The sequence below is a fragment of the Stegostoma tigrinum genome, chromosome 12, assembly GCF_030684315.1.
Source record: "Stegostoma tigrinum isolate sSteTig4 chromosome 12, sSteTig4.hap1, whole genome shotgun sequence".
In the NCBI taxonomy this organism is placed as follows: domain Eukaryota; kingdom Metazoa; phylum Chordata; class Chondrichthyes; order Orectolobiformes; family Stegostomatidae; genus Stegostoma; species Stegostoma tigrinum.
In genome coordinates this window covers 70,654,633-70,671,831 of record NC_081365.1, presented here as the reverse complement: position 1 = coordinate 70,671,831, position 17,199 = coordinate 70,654,633, and the positions used below count along the sequence as shown (strand labels likewise).

Genomic DNA, 17,199 nt, shown 5'->3' with positions numbered 1-17,199 from the left:
CCGACAAAACTGATACAAGCTGAAAATCCAGTTACAATGCTGGCAATTTATTTAAGGGAAAGAGAGAGTCGAACTTTTATACCGCTATGAATTATTCACAAATCGCTGCTCCTCCACTTCCGGGGGAAGTATTTTCCCCGCGACACCCGGAGGACAGGTTTCGCGGCTGCACCGTGTCGAGGCATTTCCGGCGCTGCGCGGTGGTGGGTGCGCAGTGTTTGGAGGTGACGCTGGGGTTGGTCCATCACCATGGCGGCGGAGAGCAAGCCCAGGGCTCGCATCCGGAGACCTGTCCTGCTCAGCAAGATCGAGGGCTCCCAGGACGTGGTGAACATGGCGGCCATCATCCCCAAAGAAGACGGAGTGATCAGCGTCAGCGAGGACAGGTCCGTAAGCGGAGACGCGCTCACTGGCTGAGGAATTCCTGCAGCGCCGGCTCAGGGGCGATGGTACCGTGCTGGGGGTCTGCAGGCACACAGGCCGGACGGAGTGAGAAATGCATAGGAGGCCTTTATGGGAGGGGAAGGGTCCTGCCAGAGAGGGGGTAGTGGAGAGTACGGGGTGGTAGGGTGTAGAGCAGACGGGGGGTGCAGAAATGGGGAGGGTTTGGCGACAAAAAAAAAACTCCTGGCAGAGAATTGGAGGGGAGGAAATGATGGTGGGGTTTGAAGAGGGAAAAGCTGTACTGGGGGTGGTGGTGCGGGGGCTGTGGTGGTGTGTAAAGCGGGGAATGGAGGATGCAGGGTGGTGGGTGAGGGTATGTCTCAAGGGTACAGAAGACTGCGTACTCGTGACGGGACAATGTATGTATTTGTGCATGTGTGCAGATGGATAGGAGTGTGTTTGTCAGGTGTAAAGCTGACTGGGAAGAGGAGTCAGTGAGAGGTGATGTAAATAGGGCTGGGCTCTGTACGCACACGGGGTTCAGGGGTGAGGTGTGCAGAGCAGACTTGATGTGCTTGTTGGAGCTGTGAAGAGAAGACCATGGGCAATGAATGAAGTAGACTGGTTTGTATATTGAGGAGTGGGTTCTGAAAATGAGGTGAACAGAGGAAGCAGTGGTCATGGAAGAGGAAAGAAAGCAGGTTGCAAGTATTGAGATGTGTGTGTGAAAGATGAAGGACTGTTAGGAAAAGGAAAGGTAAATTTGAGGTGTTGAAGGAAGATGAGGGCCCAGAGAATGAAATGGGCAAGGAGTGAGGTGGAATTTGTTAGGGAACAGATGCAAGTTAAGAGAAGGTGAAACTCAACAAACAGATGAACAGAAATGGATGGCCTGTATATTATTTTTCCACTTGTAAGTGTAGAAAATGTTTTTTTTACAAACTCAACTTGGTTAACCAGGAACCGCGATCAGGATGTGAAACTTGAGGCATTTTTTCATGGGAAGTTGAAGATTTCTTTGATCACCATTATCTGTTTTCAGCTAATGTTGGCTTCTCAGGAGAGTAGCCAAGTGGAAGGAAGTTGTTGATACATGTATGAAATGCATCCACCACTTGTGACTCAGAGAAATCACTGATCAGTTCCAAAGCCTGAACAGTTAAAATGCTGGCCTCAAGAAGGTCATGTTATTTTTCCCAAAAATGTTTTTCTGTTCTCTTCACCCATTCTTAAAACTTTTTATTTTCTATTGCAACATCAAACCTGAGTCCAGCAGATCGTGGCAGTACTCTTTGCTACCCCAAACAGCGTGTTTATTTGACTCCTGGAATACTGCGACAAATCTCAGCCTGCTTGTGCAATGGAGTGTCTTTCATTTGCCACAATGGAACAGAAAGCAGACTGATCATTTAGCCTGCTGAGATTGCTGGCAAGTTTAGTTTGTGACTTAGTTTTAGCTTAGAGTCAGTTTGACATTAACCAGTGACACAGATAAGCAATGTTGTTGGCTTAACAAACTCCACAGATTTACTATTTAATGCAACACAGAGAAATGATGTAATATACTGAGGATTCAAATTCCTGTTTAGGTAGACAGAAAAGATCCAAATAGTACTACTTGAACATAGAAACAGGAGGAGGCCATTCAACCCCTCAAATATATTCTGCTGTTCTTTCTGATATTGGCTGACCTGTACTTAACTTGTATTGTCCCCTGTATTCCTATGTGCCCTTACTCGGGGGGGAAAAAAAACATTGATCTTATAATTGAAGCTCCAGTTATCCACATTTGGAGTGAATTCTGATTACAGCGCTTTATGTGACAGAACTTCTTGATTTCATTTCCCATCTTGCTGAGCTCCTGGGTTTGACACATTTTACTCAATTGGTGCAATCAAATCTTTTTGGTAATTTTTCCATTAGTGACTAGTGCTGTGCTCTGTTTGGCTACTGCAAACCCCTGCATACTAATGATTACGACTACTTCAGGTTGAATCTGCTGAAGGTATACTGCTAAGGGATGTGCTGAGCATGTAGTTTAACTTAAACACAGTATCTTTATTCTGATTTGAATTCTTAACAAGTGCATGACCACCAGATACACCCTTTTTCCAAGAATATCTCCTTTTAAAGTTGCAGTTGCTTGAATTTTGGATAAATTCTGGGCTCTAAACTCAATCTCATGTTGACTCAAAGTTAAAAAGCAGAACATGTCATTTCAGGAACCCTTGGTCTGAAAAAAATGAATGAAATTACTTGGCATGTTCGATTGCCTTATTCCTAGCACAACTGTGATTCTCAAGAAAGTTTGTAGCCCACAGTAAGGCTATGCACCAAACCAAATCACCTTTCAAGTATTGAGGCTATATCTTGAGTACTCGTGTAGTTTTATTCTCTTTTTGTTTGTAAGGGATTAGAATTCTGTTAGGATATCAGAGGAGGTTCACTCCACTCATTCCTGGTTTAAAGGAATTATCCTAGAATAAGGTTAGGACAGATTGGATTGTACTCATTAAAATACAGACAAATGAGAAGCAATCATATAGAAGCATAGCAGATCTTGACGGAATTTGTTGGTTGGATTTTTCTTCTTGTGTGGAGACTCGAACTAGAGGACAGAATTTAAGATTATGTCGTCTCCTTTCTAAGATGCCATAAAGAGAATTTATTTTCTGTGAGGGTCATTAATCTGTGAAATTCTCTTCCCCGCAAAGTAGTACTGGCTGTATCATTTAAGGCATTGTTTCTTTAAGGTAGAGCAGACGCATTGAATGGCAGAGAACAGCATGCATAAATCATGACCATATCTCTGACCATTTTTTAAGGGGAATTGCTTCTTGGATTTCTATATTACTACGAATTTATTAGATTCTCAACTCAATTTCAATCAGGCTCTTGTTACCTTGCTTTAAGAGTGAGACTTTTGCTTGGTGGAAACATTGCAATGGTGAAAGACCAGCATTCATTCCTAAGTGCTATGTTCCAATGGTATTTGTTTTCATAGCTTACTCTTCCTTTTGGAGAAGAAGGTGAAATAGTGAGAGGGCTCATGGGTGACTCTGTCTTGTCAGGAAGGCTGCATGCATGAGTGTACCCATCATTATACTAACTGATGTAAAGATGTTCTTTCTATTTTTGTTTTAAATTGTGGATTGAAATGAGTCAAGAACTGTTTTAAAACCAAGCATTTCTGTGATTTGAAATCAATAATATTGATATTTATTGCAAGCACTTTGTATTCACAGTGACTGCAGATAAAGTGTAGCTGAAGGGTTATGTTCAAATGAAGCTTTGGCAAAGTATGGATTTTATTGTGAACGAGTGACGAATTACCAATGAAAACTTTGTGATTGGTTCTCAAGCCACTGAGCATCTTGGGGCTAAGAACAAGATACATTGAAGCCTTTGGACCACGAGCAGCTCAGAAGCTCCCTTTGTTCTCTGCACAAAAAAGCTACATTTAACCTGGAGAAAACCATTTTAACTTTTCTTCAATTGCTATGAACTATTCTGTGACTGTTATTTGATAAGACGGTGACCTTTTATAAGTGAAGCAGCCAATCTGTGCCTCTTGCAAATGGCTGAGAAGCAGCATTGGCCAGCGTAAGAATCACCTCAGCAACCCTAGTGAACAGGAACTATTGAACTGCTTTACCAATTCTTTCTCCTTCGATCCATAACACACATGTTTTATCATTTTCCTGTCTGTGTGTATACAATGGAATTTATGGGGATATTTGACTTTTAATTTAACATATGCGGACACCTTATAACTGTTTACCTGGAGCAAAAGTCTATATACTTGCAATAAAGACTCGTGTTTGCTAAGTGCAGAAATGGGATTCATGTTTTCTGTCAACCTTAAGAATAAGATAGGTCAATTAGAAATCTTGTATATTTTCAAATAAAATTCTTTAACTGTTGTGACGACTTCAGATATAGCAGGACTTGATATTCAGTGTGCTACCCCAGTGAGTTGTGATACTGGGTTAATATTCTATGGCCAAAGGATTTTCTAGGGTTCCACAAGCTATGTGATATGAGGTGAGAACACCTACGTTAACCACAAGTGATTATCCCACTGAATATCATCCCAGAATTCAGAACTGGAGCTGCATTTTCCATTTAGCAGGGTTGCGGGGAATAGAATTTTGAAACCAAGCACCTTCGGACTGAGTTTCAAGTGTTTACACTGAGCCAGACTCTCTCTGACAGTGTGATAAGAGCAGCCTGTTTCCATTTGAATAGGGAAAATCCAACAAATCTCCTACAGTTTCAGGAACCTAAGAAGCATTTCCCTTTAAAATTAGTAAGCAGCGTGATTTATGTATATTGTTATTTTTGCTGTATGCTCTTTGCTTTGGATCATTTACTGAATTCTACTGTCAGTTTCTTTTATTTGTATTGATTCCTTATGGTGGATTATTCTCATCTGGTGAAGCTATCCTTGTTACTTCACTGCAACATCGTACAATTTCTATTTTTATGACTTTATCAATAGAATATTCAGAGGCTGATCATGTTTTGATTTATAATCTATTGCAAATGCAGGAGATGACTTTTTTGAAACCACAACACAGGACACGTTGATTTAGCTGTGCTACATTACGTCTGACAGAGCTGTGCAGTTAGTCTCACCGCCTTGAGCAAATGTCACCTTTTTCAATGTTTATGCAATTCTCTTTTGCAAGTAATTAGGAATCTGATTACAACTGCTTTTCAAACAGTAAATTTGAAGACAAAGCAGCCTTGCTAGAGCTGGTTGTCCTGAAGATTTGCTGGATTTCCCGTTGAGTGCAAGTGCCTTTACTAACAACTGGCAGTGTTGGGACAATTAAAGTTGGGGGCAGAGTGCAGGAAATAACGCTGCTGACCTTTAACCAACTTGTTGAAGCACTTGTGAGTTTGTTCCCAAGAAAGGTACTGATTAAATTATAAGCCTTAGTGAAATATTGACCATGTAAGTTACCTCTCCATAGGTTAAAGAAGGGAGTCTACTGGCTGTTTATGGGATATTCCAAAACTTTGCAATTTGTGTTAATGCAAGCCGTATGATATCATTTTCTTCTTTATAAGTCACAGGCAGGCAACAGCCCACAATTAATTTGATGAAACCTGTATTTCTTAAGACCTGCTAGATGCTTCAAAGCTACAGTAATTTTAATTCCCAGCTATATCTTCTATTGCCCAGGCACAACATTTATAGCAATGATGGTGCTTCTGTAGCTGATTTGCTATTAACCAGGTGACAAACTGATCAATCCCAAGCTTTCAGACATTTCAAACCTAAACAAAATGAAATTTTTTTTAAAACGTGACTTTAATTTGTCTTGTATTGTTCACATTAAAACAGCAAAGGATGTTCACTTTTTAGATGCTGGTAACTTTTGTACCATGAAAACTGGCACTTCTGATTGCAGATTTAAGGAATTCAGTCAATTTCCTTTTGCAGAAGGCTGAAAAACAAAGCTTGTCCTGAACAAGTTGAACTTTTCGGGGTTCTGTTAGATGCAACAAATTCACAATGTTTGTTAGGGATTTAAAATCAAACTTTGGAATTGATATTTCGTCATTTGTGTGCTTGGATTTATTTGTCATAAGTCCAGGGCCTATACTTTTGAAGTTGAGGTGAGCAGACATCTTGGCTTGGTCCTTAGTGTTTTAGTTAAAGATCATATGTTTGTTTATTTATGTTGCTTTAAAAGTCATGATCAGCATTTCATTCCTTTATTGCATTTTCTGCTTTGAAGAATGGTGCATCTAAATTTGTAAGATGGTAACTGCATTGAAATCCATGGCCATCACGTGCAGCCAGATTGGGCAAAAATTGTCCAAAGACATTTTCTTGATATGCTCTCTTGAATCGTGCTGCTGATCTGAAACACTCATACTTTCAACAAAAACAGAAATCAGAAAATATTTGGAAGCACTTGCTCACTCCAACCCATTAATATCGTGGCATTATTGTATTCTGGTGATGTGCAAATAAAATCTCCGAGAGCTTTGTGGTTAAATTGTTTGGGAAGTGAGTTCTTAACAACTGCTTCCCCACTTTCCTGTATTGATTCACATCACTGATCCTGGCCTAAACCCAGTCAGTGTCTTACCATTTTAGATTGTGTGCATGATCATGTAAGGTGGGGCCCACAGCACCTCAGTCTTTGGTGAACTAGAGCGCTGTAGTGGTTTAGCTTTTAGGTTCTGGAACAGACCACATAGTTTGTTTTTTTATTCAGACCTATAAATTGAAATGGAAGTTGAAGTACCATGAAAGTGTTACGATTCAGAAGCAAATATTGCCCTTTTTAAAACTGCAGTGCAATGTTGCTCTTTGAAACAGTAACAAGGAGAATGAGACAAACAAGACGGGGGGGGGGGAAATATGGTGGACAGGAGAGGATTGTGGCTGTGAGAGCTGCTTTTGGTTTTGAGCAAGTTAGGGAACTTAGGGAAATAGAGTGATGTCTTGAAAGGAGTTTATATTACAAAAGAGGAGGTGCTAGATGTCTTAAAACACATAATGGCAGATAAAGCCTGAAACTTGATCAGGTGATCCAGAACATTGTAGAAAACTAGGGAAGAGATTGCTTAGCCTTTTTAGTTGATATATTTGTATCACGGATAGACAAAGGTGAGATGCCGGAAACTGGTGGTTGGCTGATGTGGTGCCATTATTTTTTTTTAAAAAGCCAGAGAACTATAGACCTGTGAGCCATATGTTAGTGGTGGGTGAGTTGTTGGAGGGATTCTGAGGGGCAGGATTTGCATGCATTTGGAAAGGCAAGGACTGATTAGGGATAGTCAACCTGGCTTTCTGCCGGGAAGGGCAGTCATGAATTAACCATATTGCTGTAGGTCTAGATTTGCAGGAAGACATCACTCGGGTCCATTTGGGAAGGGTGGATCAGATGTGTTTTTCTGACAGTAGACGATGATTTCATGGTCATCATTCGTCTTTTAGACATGGATGTTTTTTATTGCAGATTTTTTTACATTGAATTCAAATTGCATCATTTACCAACCATTTGTTGACATAGGGATTTTATATATTTGCAATGGTTTGTGAAGCATTAGGGCACAATTATTTGTGCATTCTTCCCATGACAATTCCCATTTTGTGTGTGTGTGTGTGTGTGTGTGTGTGTCTGTTAAAATGGAAGTAACTTTTTCTTAACCTTTTTTCCAGAACAATTCGCGTATGGATTAAGAGAGACAGCGGTCAGTACTGGCCAAGTGTTTACCACTCAATGCCATGTAAGTGCATTTCCTGCCAAAAATCAAACATGCGAATGTGTCTGGCAAAACTCATTGTGTTCCTTCTGCCAAGGAATACTTTTGGAGAGTTCAGGAAGTACTATGAGGTTTCTTGGAGTAAGTGATAATCTTAATATCAATAATTAAAAATAAATATGCTTCTAGTACTTTAGAGTAAAAATAGACCTGGATTTCTGATCTGTTGCCTTTATTTCATCCTTTCTGCAATATTTGATGTCTTTGTTTGTTTCAACATGGAACATGGAGCCTGTTTAAAGTTGTCGGACAGCTATTAGAGTTTTTGAAAAGTATAAACTAGCACCAGATGCAATACTTTGGATTTTGTGGGTGGCTTCATTAGCATAAGCAAGTTGGCAAACAGGACTTGGCGGAGTTTGTTGGTAAATGTTTCTTTAAATATTTTCTTGAGGAGCACGCTGCATCCTTGCCTAATGCTTGGTACCTGAAAAAAATCATCAGAGCACCTTGTTGCTGGATCTTTGTCCATACGTCTCTTGAAAAACTTGTTGGAAAGTACGGCAATAGTTTAGATCCACCCAAGCTCCATTTTACTGTATCCCAAGCCAAACACACTCCTGTTAACAACTCCTTTACACTCATTTCCTGCATGAGAAACACCATCTCCTTTTGTAACTTTGTTGATCTATACCCGGCTCTTCTCAACTTAATGTCTGCTGCTCAGATCAATTTTCACTCACCGTTGAGCAGTATTGTTGTTGCTTTCTGCAAAATTGTTGTGGCTTTTTTTTTAAGGAAATAAAACTTTACCTGAAAACTAAGAAATCTTACAATACAGAAGTCAGCCTTTTGTCTCGCAGTCTACTCATTGAAACAGCTATCCCCATCACTCCTCTCTCTCTCTCTCTCTCTCTCTCTCTCTCTCCCTCTCTCTCTCTCTCTCTCTCTCTCTCTCTCTCTGCTGTCCCTCTCTCTCTCTCCGCTGTCCCTCTCTCTCTCTCCTGTCTCTGTGCGTGTGTGTGTCTCTCTCTCTGTGTGTCTCTCCTCTCTCTCTCCTCTCCCCCCCCGGTTATGATTCCCTCTCAGTCCCCTTTTCTCTACAGGTCTTTAAATATTTGTTGCAAGTGAAATACTCTGGTGAGTAAAGTATATATTAGTGGGTAATGGTGACCCGTGTCTGTACGTGTATACACTGTCCTTTTGTGCCTGTGAAGGTGGGTTAATTGTTGTTTGAGAGACATTGTAAAGGCACTGAGAAACATCAGGTGTACCGTATCTAGATCTAATGTACCGCCATAGATGAGAGGATTAATAATTTATTCAACCTTGGTATTCTTGAGATGCAGATTATTCTATTAGATCATGGTAAGCAGATTCATGTCAATGAGGAGTATTTAACATGAAGGGCTACGATGAATTCAGATGCCATGTTTCTCAGACTTTGGCTGTTGCCTGTTTTACTGTCCCTCCAAATACCAGCAGGAGTGAATATGCTTATTTGCATAATATATATGGGATAAATTCTAAATCAAAAAGAAATGGTGCAATTTAAAACAGCGGATCACTTTTCAGCTGTAGTGTGGACTGAGCATGTGATTATGGTACAGTTAACTGATGAAACATATTCCTGGCTTCTTCAATGTACTGTTTCAGACATGAATTTGAGAGTTGATTTGAAGCCTTAAAATTTATCTTGACGTCATTAGTTTTGTTCTTAGCTCGGTTTTTGTTGTAAATTAAGTTCCCATGTGATGGTGCAGTACATCGTTCCAGTGCACTTTGCAAGGGTAGTCTGCAGCTTCGTGATCAGCTTTCTATTCAGTTCCCTATCTTGTGATCTGATAGGTAACAGTGCAGATTAAGGAAATTTGATAAATCATAGTGCAAAGGCTGTGAAGAAAGGGCAGGTCCTTGCTTGAAACTGTTATCCTGTGTCCCTCTGAAAAATGGACAAGTAAGTTATTTTGGAGTAGAAGATCAGTGTGTTTCAACCTCCATCAGTTTCAAGTAGTATGCTGGCATGTCATGGAGTGCTGCGTGGATGAAATAATGTCTGAAGAGAGAGGTGCATGTTTGGTACCCACATCTTGTGCATTTTACACATCGCTACCTCTAGGGAAGGAGAAAAATGTGACTTTTCACCTGATTATTTGCTTCTAATCAGGTGCATAGTAAAATTTCACTGTTGGTTCCTTGTATTTAGATTTATTTTTAAAAACTGTTTATTTAAAAAATGTGAAGAAGTCATCTTAAAAAGTAGTTATTAAATTGGAAAGGATTTTCATGTTATATTGGCTGTCACGACTGATTAACCTTTGGGACGGCAAATGAAATGTGAAGTAAAAGTTCATCACTTGTCAAGCTTCAGTTTAAAATAGAGTATGCATCTGAGATTCTTGTATGTTGGTTTAAGCACTTGCACCTTCCATGTGGTATTGTGTATGTTGAAGCTTTACTAGCCCTGTGTAATTTGGTGCTTGGCTCGGATTGGGATTTCCAACATGTCAACTTTTACGTGAGGGCTTAGATGAACATTGATTGCAGTCAAGAGAATTGTAGAGCTGACAAAGAGCATTTAGCCTGTCATGCCTGGGCTCACTGTTTTCAAAATCTATTTAGTTAGTTCCCCTTAGCCTACTCTCTGCCCAGATTACTGCAATTTCTCCTTTGCCTGAAAGAGCATTTTAAATCATAACTCAGTCTCCAAAAAAATTCCTTATTTCTTTTGCATTTTGTCAAATTAACTGTATTCATGATAGCTAGATATAGTGATGACATTAGTGCCATGGAATTGTAAGCTATGAAATTGAATCTCATTAGTTTTGAGAAATTTGAAGAGTGCACATTTATGTCTTGATATATTGGGATTTTTTATGTCTTGTCCCACTCTGACCCATGATTAAATCAACCTCATTTGTCCAAAACCCAAACATGACAACCTGAATTGATTTTTTTTAAACCATTCTTTCAAAATTGTGTAAATGGCTGTCAATGTAAACATTGCTAAAATGACATTCAATTACTGCAGCCTTGAACTCCTGCTTGTTTTTAAACAATGAGAGTTAGCTTGAGTGAAGTAACATATTAGCTGTTAGCTTATGGCCCCAGTGTTTTATCTTCCACTGTATATTTGATCATTATTTATGTATCATTTTTTCGGGGAGGAGAAAATTTGGCAAATGTCACTCCTCTTATTCCTCTTGAGTTTTCCCCTATACCCTTGTCAGAAATGCATATGTGAATATTGAAAATAACAGTTGATCTCATTTGTGATGGACTCCTTTCATTGAGCAGACTGTGTAGACACATGCGTAACCTGTGGTGAAAGTTGACTGTTGGGGTCAGATGTTGCCGTTGTCTGGAAGAACCTCTTCAAAAGGAGTCAGAACAGCAGTTCAAGAGAAATGTACGTGCAGGGGCTAAAATGCATGTCATGTGTCCCAAGTATTCTTGATGTTTTTGTGATACATTGAATCAGAAGAACAGCTCCAGAGTGCATGTAATGTTAGGGGAAATGTAATTCAAGACACATGAAGTCTGATTCCTGTCATCTGAATGGCACTTGGTGCAATGTCCAAGTGTTTTTGTGATCTGAGGTCAATGGACAGTGACAGAAAGAAAGAAGAGAATGAGAAGAAAGTAAATAAATGAAATACTCTGTTTCTGTTGTGGCCTGAAGAGAGTGTTAATTTCTCCTCAAAATGGGAACTTGCTTGTACTGTGAAGTGTTTCATATATTTAGTGAAATTCATGCATGACTCCCTGCTGGCCTGTCTCCTACCACTGCTGTATTAATCAACGAGAAAACAGTATACTTTCCCCTTCGCTGAATAGAATATGAATATGCGGTAGCCTCCAAAGGTTTTTCTTTTAATAACAGCTGACTGTGCCTTTGGAGTTTTGCACCAGTTGAAATTGTACTTTTGTCAGTGCTCACTTCGAATAGTAGGAAGCCAACCTACCAATATGGTGACAATATTGATAAACCTGAGTTTTTGTCTGTGAGACATTACGGGATTCTGCATCTTAACATTTTGTTTTTCCATCCATCTTCCCAAAGTTTATTTCTCTTTTGTCTTTTGTTCGGTTTCATTAGACAATGCAGATGGCAGATGTGACAAAATTAGTGGTTAGATTTAGCCACACACTCCGGTTCAGCCTCTTCCTCAGTGGCATGAGTTGATGGAACCCTTAGCAATATTGATGAGTTCATCAGCTAGGCACTCTGCGTGGTTCTGATTTAGATGAAATATATTTTGTTAGCCACATCTAATAAAAATCTATGTGATAAAAGTATGCAGATGGAGTTGAGTTACAGGATAATTATGACCTAGTTGAACGAGACCATAATAAATAGAAATTGGAGTAGAGTGTGGCCCCTGAAGCTTGTTCTACCACTTCTTAAGATCACAGCTGATCTGACAGTCTTCCTGTCCGCTTTTCTGCCCTATCCCCATAAGCCTTGATTTCCCCTCCTGAACAAGAATCTGTCTATCTCGGCCATAAATATGTCCCCCGCAGCTCTCCGTGATAAGGAGTTCCACAGACTCTGAATCCTCTTAGAGAAAAAAAATGCACCTCGTCTTAATCTTAAATCGGCACCTGTTTATTCTGAGATTATGTCAGAATGGCAGAGGAGGCTGAAGGTACTGTAAGGCTTTCTGCTATTGCTGTGGTCCACACAACAACTGGTAAGTGCACCATACACTTGAGACCCGAAATGCTGATGTACCTTCAGTGTTGCAAGGTGGTGAAAATTACTGTGCTGCAGTGACCCAACTCTTAAAAGTAATAACAAAAACAGGAATTACTGGGAAAACACAGCAGGTCTGGCAAAATCTCTGGAGAGGAAGCAGAGTTAACATTTCGGGTCCAGTGACCCTTCATCAGAACAGTCCTTTCCAGCATCTGGAGCTCTCAGTACTTCTAAGAAAAAAAACAAGTTGCTACCTGCATTATGATATGCTTGAAATTCTTTTGCTGGCAGAGTCATGTCATCAGTGATGTCTTTGTAAGATTGTTTGTGATGGGAGTTGGAGAACAGTAACCAGGCCTTGCCAGACAGTGTGTGGCAGTCTTAATATGATGGGGTTTGAAGCTCAGAGTGAATGAGAGGTCTTGGTTAACAGCTTGGTAATGGTGAGGATTCCATGTAGTTACACAGAATTTACATGTGAACCTCCTGAGAGGAGGAATTGCATGTAATCTGTTTGATTTACATATACATCAACATTTTCCTAGCTACCATCAGTTGAGGAAGGGTCGCTGGGCCCAAAATGTTAACTCTGATTTTTCTTCACAGATGCTACCATAGGTTTTGGTTCTTGATTGATATATTGTTATCCACTTTTCTAGTGCATCTTGATAGACGTGTAGAAGCTCTAATGAATGTCATGGAATTGTATTCCTTTGAAAAATATACAACTTTTAAGTATGAATTAAAACTGGCTTTTGGCACTTTGAAAGTATTCCTGTTGACCAATCCATATTACAGTGAACATTTTTCTTTTTTTTTTGCAGCTTCATGTTCAAGTATGTCCTTCAATCCAGAAACAAGGAGGCTGTCTGTAGGACTAGACAGTGGTACAGTCTCGGTGAGTACTTTACTGTGAACGAGGGTAACATGTTGCAAATATCTCTGAAGTGGTTCCCCCATGTTTATGCTCAGTATCTTTTTTTAATTAAGAGGCAGCATCTTCTTTGTTCGTTTTAATGTCCATGTAGACACAGGAATTCCTGTTTTTTTGTTATTTGGGCAGCAGTTTTCTTGGGGTGAGCAATTGGATGTTGTCACAGATCAAGTAATTGAAGAATTTCTCCTCTTGAACACTGCCGTTCTCAGCTTGATATTTCTGTTCACGCTGAATACTGTCACTGTATCATTGGCAATTGAGGGCAAAAGAGAAGAGTGCTTGAAGTGGTCTGAACTGAAATTTGTTTGCCCCTGCTGTGATAGCAGCATACTATTTCCTTAGCACAGCCAAGAAAGGATTCACCACTGAAGATTACAGACACTTTGGCTGCGGATTTCAGGGGTTTCCCAAAGGGCAGAAAAATGCCTGACAAATCTAGGAATTGAATGTCATCCGCCTAATTCAAGTTTAAGACTGTTGCTGTTTAACATAGCTGTCCATGACAATTAACTGATGAACCTGACTGATCAGATATCTGCATTGGGAGACTTGAAGCCAAGAAAGTACTTACAATCCCCTGGAGGTAAGCTGAAACACCATTGTAAATGTTAGTCTGGCAGCTGCCAGGATTTGCCAAAATCGGCTTCACTGCACAATAAATCCACAGGTATTAATGGATGTCAGATCATAAAACTACTGTCAGTGCTGTTACTGGTCAGGGCTATATTTTTGCAGGAAACTAGGCCTCAGACCAGTAACATGCTGCACAGCAATGTATTGTATATATTAGGCAAAGACTGATGGTTCTGATATCGCCTAGAAGAGCTGGGGCGTTTGATTGTGTAGGTATTTTGAGGACAAGGAAGTACAAGTGACACAGTTGTATAATGCAAACCAAGGATGAGGAGCATGACCTCGGAAAATGCTGAATTCTTAAAGCAAATCAGATGCAATGCTGTGAGGGGCAAGGCAATTTTGGATGTACCTGCCCAGAAACCCCTCTGGATACTTTGCTAGGCAGTGCACAGTGAGTACAATTTTGAAGGTTATAGTTCATGAGGGAATGTTTGAAGATGAAAAAGGTGGTGCCATGGCTGAGCTCTTAGAGGAATCAGTTGCTGATATACCAGCATTTGAAGAATGAGTAGCAGCTCAGAGTTGAAGGAATAGAGGGTAGAGTCAATGGATTTGACATATCAAGGGAGCAAAGTCTAATCTCGCTATTGACTAATGTTGCTGAATTCAAGCCCTGTTTTGTATACGTTGGGAATGGATATGTGATCGTAAATTTGGGTTTGAATGACAGGTCTTTTGATCTTGTTAAAATGAGCAGCGGGGACCATCCATTCAGTCTAAATGATTCCCTTGTCTGAATTTAATAGCAGTTTATTTTAAGCCATTGCCTACTCTTTGGCATTCATCCATCAGACTTCAGAAATTGCAAGTTTCTTCCAGACTGACCATTTATGGAGTCAGTAGTTCTGGTTGGAAACCTTTGGCACAACATCACAGTCAAGCCCTACATTATGACAACACACTGCTGGTTTGTAGTAGTTCCATTTGTCACTTGGATGGGTCGATACACACAGATGATATGCTTGCATATATTGCACATGCGCCCATAATTCTCCTAGGATGTCTATTTTAGTTTGAGCTTGTTTGCTTTGGAACGAACTTGGGGCCTGGTATGAATTTACTGGTGGGGTACTAATGCGTTATTATTTTCTGCCATTAGGGACCAATGATTTGGGAATCAGCCATCATAACAAACAACAGAAAGAAGTGTGTTGATTGTATTTGGGGAACGTGACTTGGAGTAGCAAGAAAGAATTATATTTAGCATGGTTGCAATGATTGTTGTTGCAGTACCCTTGTGTTATTAAACCTAAATCCTTGCATCGAGCTTTGAAATCTGCCAAAGCAGCTCACTTGTTACCATCATCACAGTCAAATAAAAAGTTACAAAAACAGTTGCTGGAAGAGCTCAGCAGGTCTGGCAGCATCTGTGGAGGAGAAAACAGTTAACGTTTCAGGTCCGGTGACCCTTGCTCAGAGTTTTGTTTTTCAAATAGAAAGGTAACCAAATCAAAGAAAAAGCTAATCGAGTGTGGAGTACCATGTACAGTATTCATCTCATTCAAGGAGCACTGTAAATGTTTGGAAGCACTCTAATATTTTGGAGTAGATCTGTGGCTCGGGTTGTGGGTGTTGAAGTTGGTTGGTTCGGTTTTGGAAGCAGTTCAGAGAGCGTCGGCCTGATTAATCTCTGGATCTGACATTTTGTATTGAGGAAAAGATGGATAGGCTAGGGTCGTATCTGACAGAGTTTACAAAAGTGAGATATGGATATAACGCATAACATCCTGAGGGGTCTTGACCACGTGGCTGTGGAAAGAATGTTTCCTCTTGTGGGAAATTCTAGACCTAAGGTTCGCTGTTCAAAAATTAGTTTTCATCCATTTAAGAAAATGAGGTGAATTTGTTTTTGAGGGTCGTGAGTTTTTATTTTAAACTCTGGCTCAAAAGTAAGTGGAAGTAGAGACTTTGCTTTTAAAGAAAAAAATGGATCAAGTCTTGATAATCAGCAGGATGAAAATTTATTGGGGTAGTCAGGGATGTGGAACACTTGGATCAACATTAATCGTATTAGATGGATTTTGAGAAGAAATGCCTTCCTCATTAACCACTTTGAAAAGCTCTCAGAGCAGATATGTAAATAATTCGGAGGTAATGCTCTAGATGTAATCTGTTGAAATCTCCAAAAGGCATTTAAGAAGATACCACTTAATGGGCCAGCAAATAAGGTTAGAGATTGCAGAATCTGAGGAGTAGGTAGCTGGCTGGCTTCGAGATAATAGGTGGGGATGAAGGGGATTCAGATTGGAGGATGGTGGAGCTTCATGAGCATCAACACTGGGAATGCTTCATGGAATTAACACAATTTGTAAGTTTGCAGACAGCACCGAATTAGGAGGTACAGTCAAAACTGGTGTGGTGCAAGACAAATAGCATGACAACATTAAGAAACTTGGGGAATGAAACAGATAAATGGCAAATGAGTTTAAGTGGCATAAGTGGGAGCTACTATATTTTGGTATTGAGCACATCTTGCTTAGAAAATAAGAATCTGATTGGAACAAAACAGCAGAGAGATCTGGAAATGCTAACTCAAATGTTGATCCAAGTGTTCCACATCCCTGACTACCCCAATAACTTTTCATCCTACTAAAAGTTGTGATGCAAGCTCATTAGGCCGTAATAAAAGCAATTCAGATTAAGCACTGGAGTTGAGTTCCAGGACTGGAACTGAAAACTCTGGAAGTTATCAACCTTGGTTAAATTATTATTTGGAGAGCTGTTTACAGTCTAGTTGTCGTATCATGCAGATAATATAGAAGCACGAGAAGATGCAAAAACAATTTAAAAGGATAATCCTAAAACTGAGGTTACAGTGACACAGAAAAGGTGAATAGACTGGGTTTGTGTCTCTTCAGATAGTGGTTCCTTTGTATTGTACGTAGAAGCCATCAAGTGAAGATATTCACCAAGAAATCGGGTAAGGAACTGACAATAAATATCATAAACACAGACAGTGGAACTTGCTAACAAATGGAGTAATTGAGGCAAATCATAGAAATGCATTTAAGTGGAGGCTGGATAAGCATATGAGGGGAAGGAAATCCAAGGTGATGTTCATCAAATTAATTGAACAAGCATGGAGGATGCTGAATGAGAGAATAACTGAGTGGCCTGGTTGAGGAGCCGCCTTATTCTGGGCTGGCATATTTTGTCATGTCATGTGAACTGACTAAAATGGGAGGCTATTTTGGGAAATCCTTATTTTTTATTTTAATTGCTCACAGGATGTGGATTACCTGTCTTTAAATCCAAACTTCCTACGGTTGGGGTCCTCCTCATTAGCTGCAGATTGGAATGAATTCTGGCTATA

The 17,199-nt window shown here is 40.0% G+C and overlaps 1 protein-coding gene across 4 annotated transcripts in view; it reads left to right on the top strand.

Annotated features, from left to right (window-relative positions):
• Positions 1-218: 218 nt before the first annotated feature.
• Positions 219-17,199, top strand: part of wdfy2 (WD repeat and FYVE domain containing 2) — a 54,600-nt gene continuing 37,619 nt past the window's right edge. The window contains exons 1-3 of one of the 4 annotated variants that reach the window (XM_048541232.2): positions 219-386; positions 7,571-7,638; positions 13,138-13,211. In XM_048541232.2, coding sequence (XP_048397189.1) covers positions 250-386; positions 7,571-7,638; positions 13,138-13,211 — 279 coding nt within the window. In that variant the 5' untranslated portion in view covers positions 219-249. Of the gene's footprint in view, positions 387-836; positions 1,009-4,408; positions 4,429-7,570; positions 7,639-7,664; positions 7,756-13,137; positions 13,212-17,199 lie in introns of those variants that run through there. The other 3 variants (XM_048541234.2, XM_059650420.1, XM_048541233.2) reach the window with 3 other exon arrangements.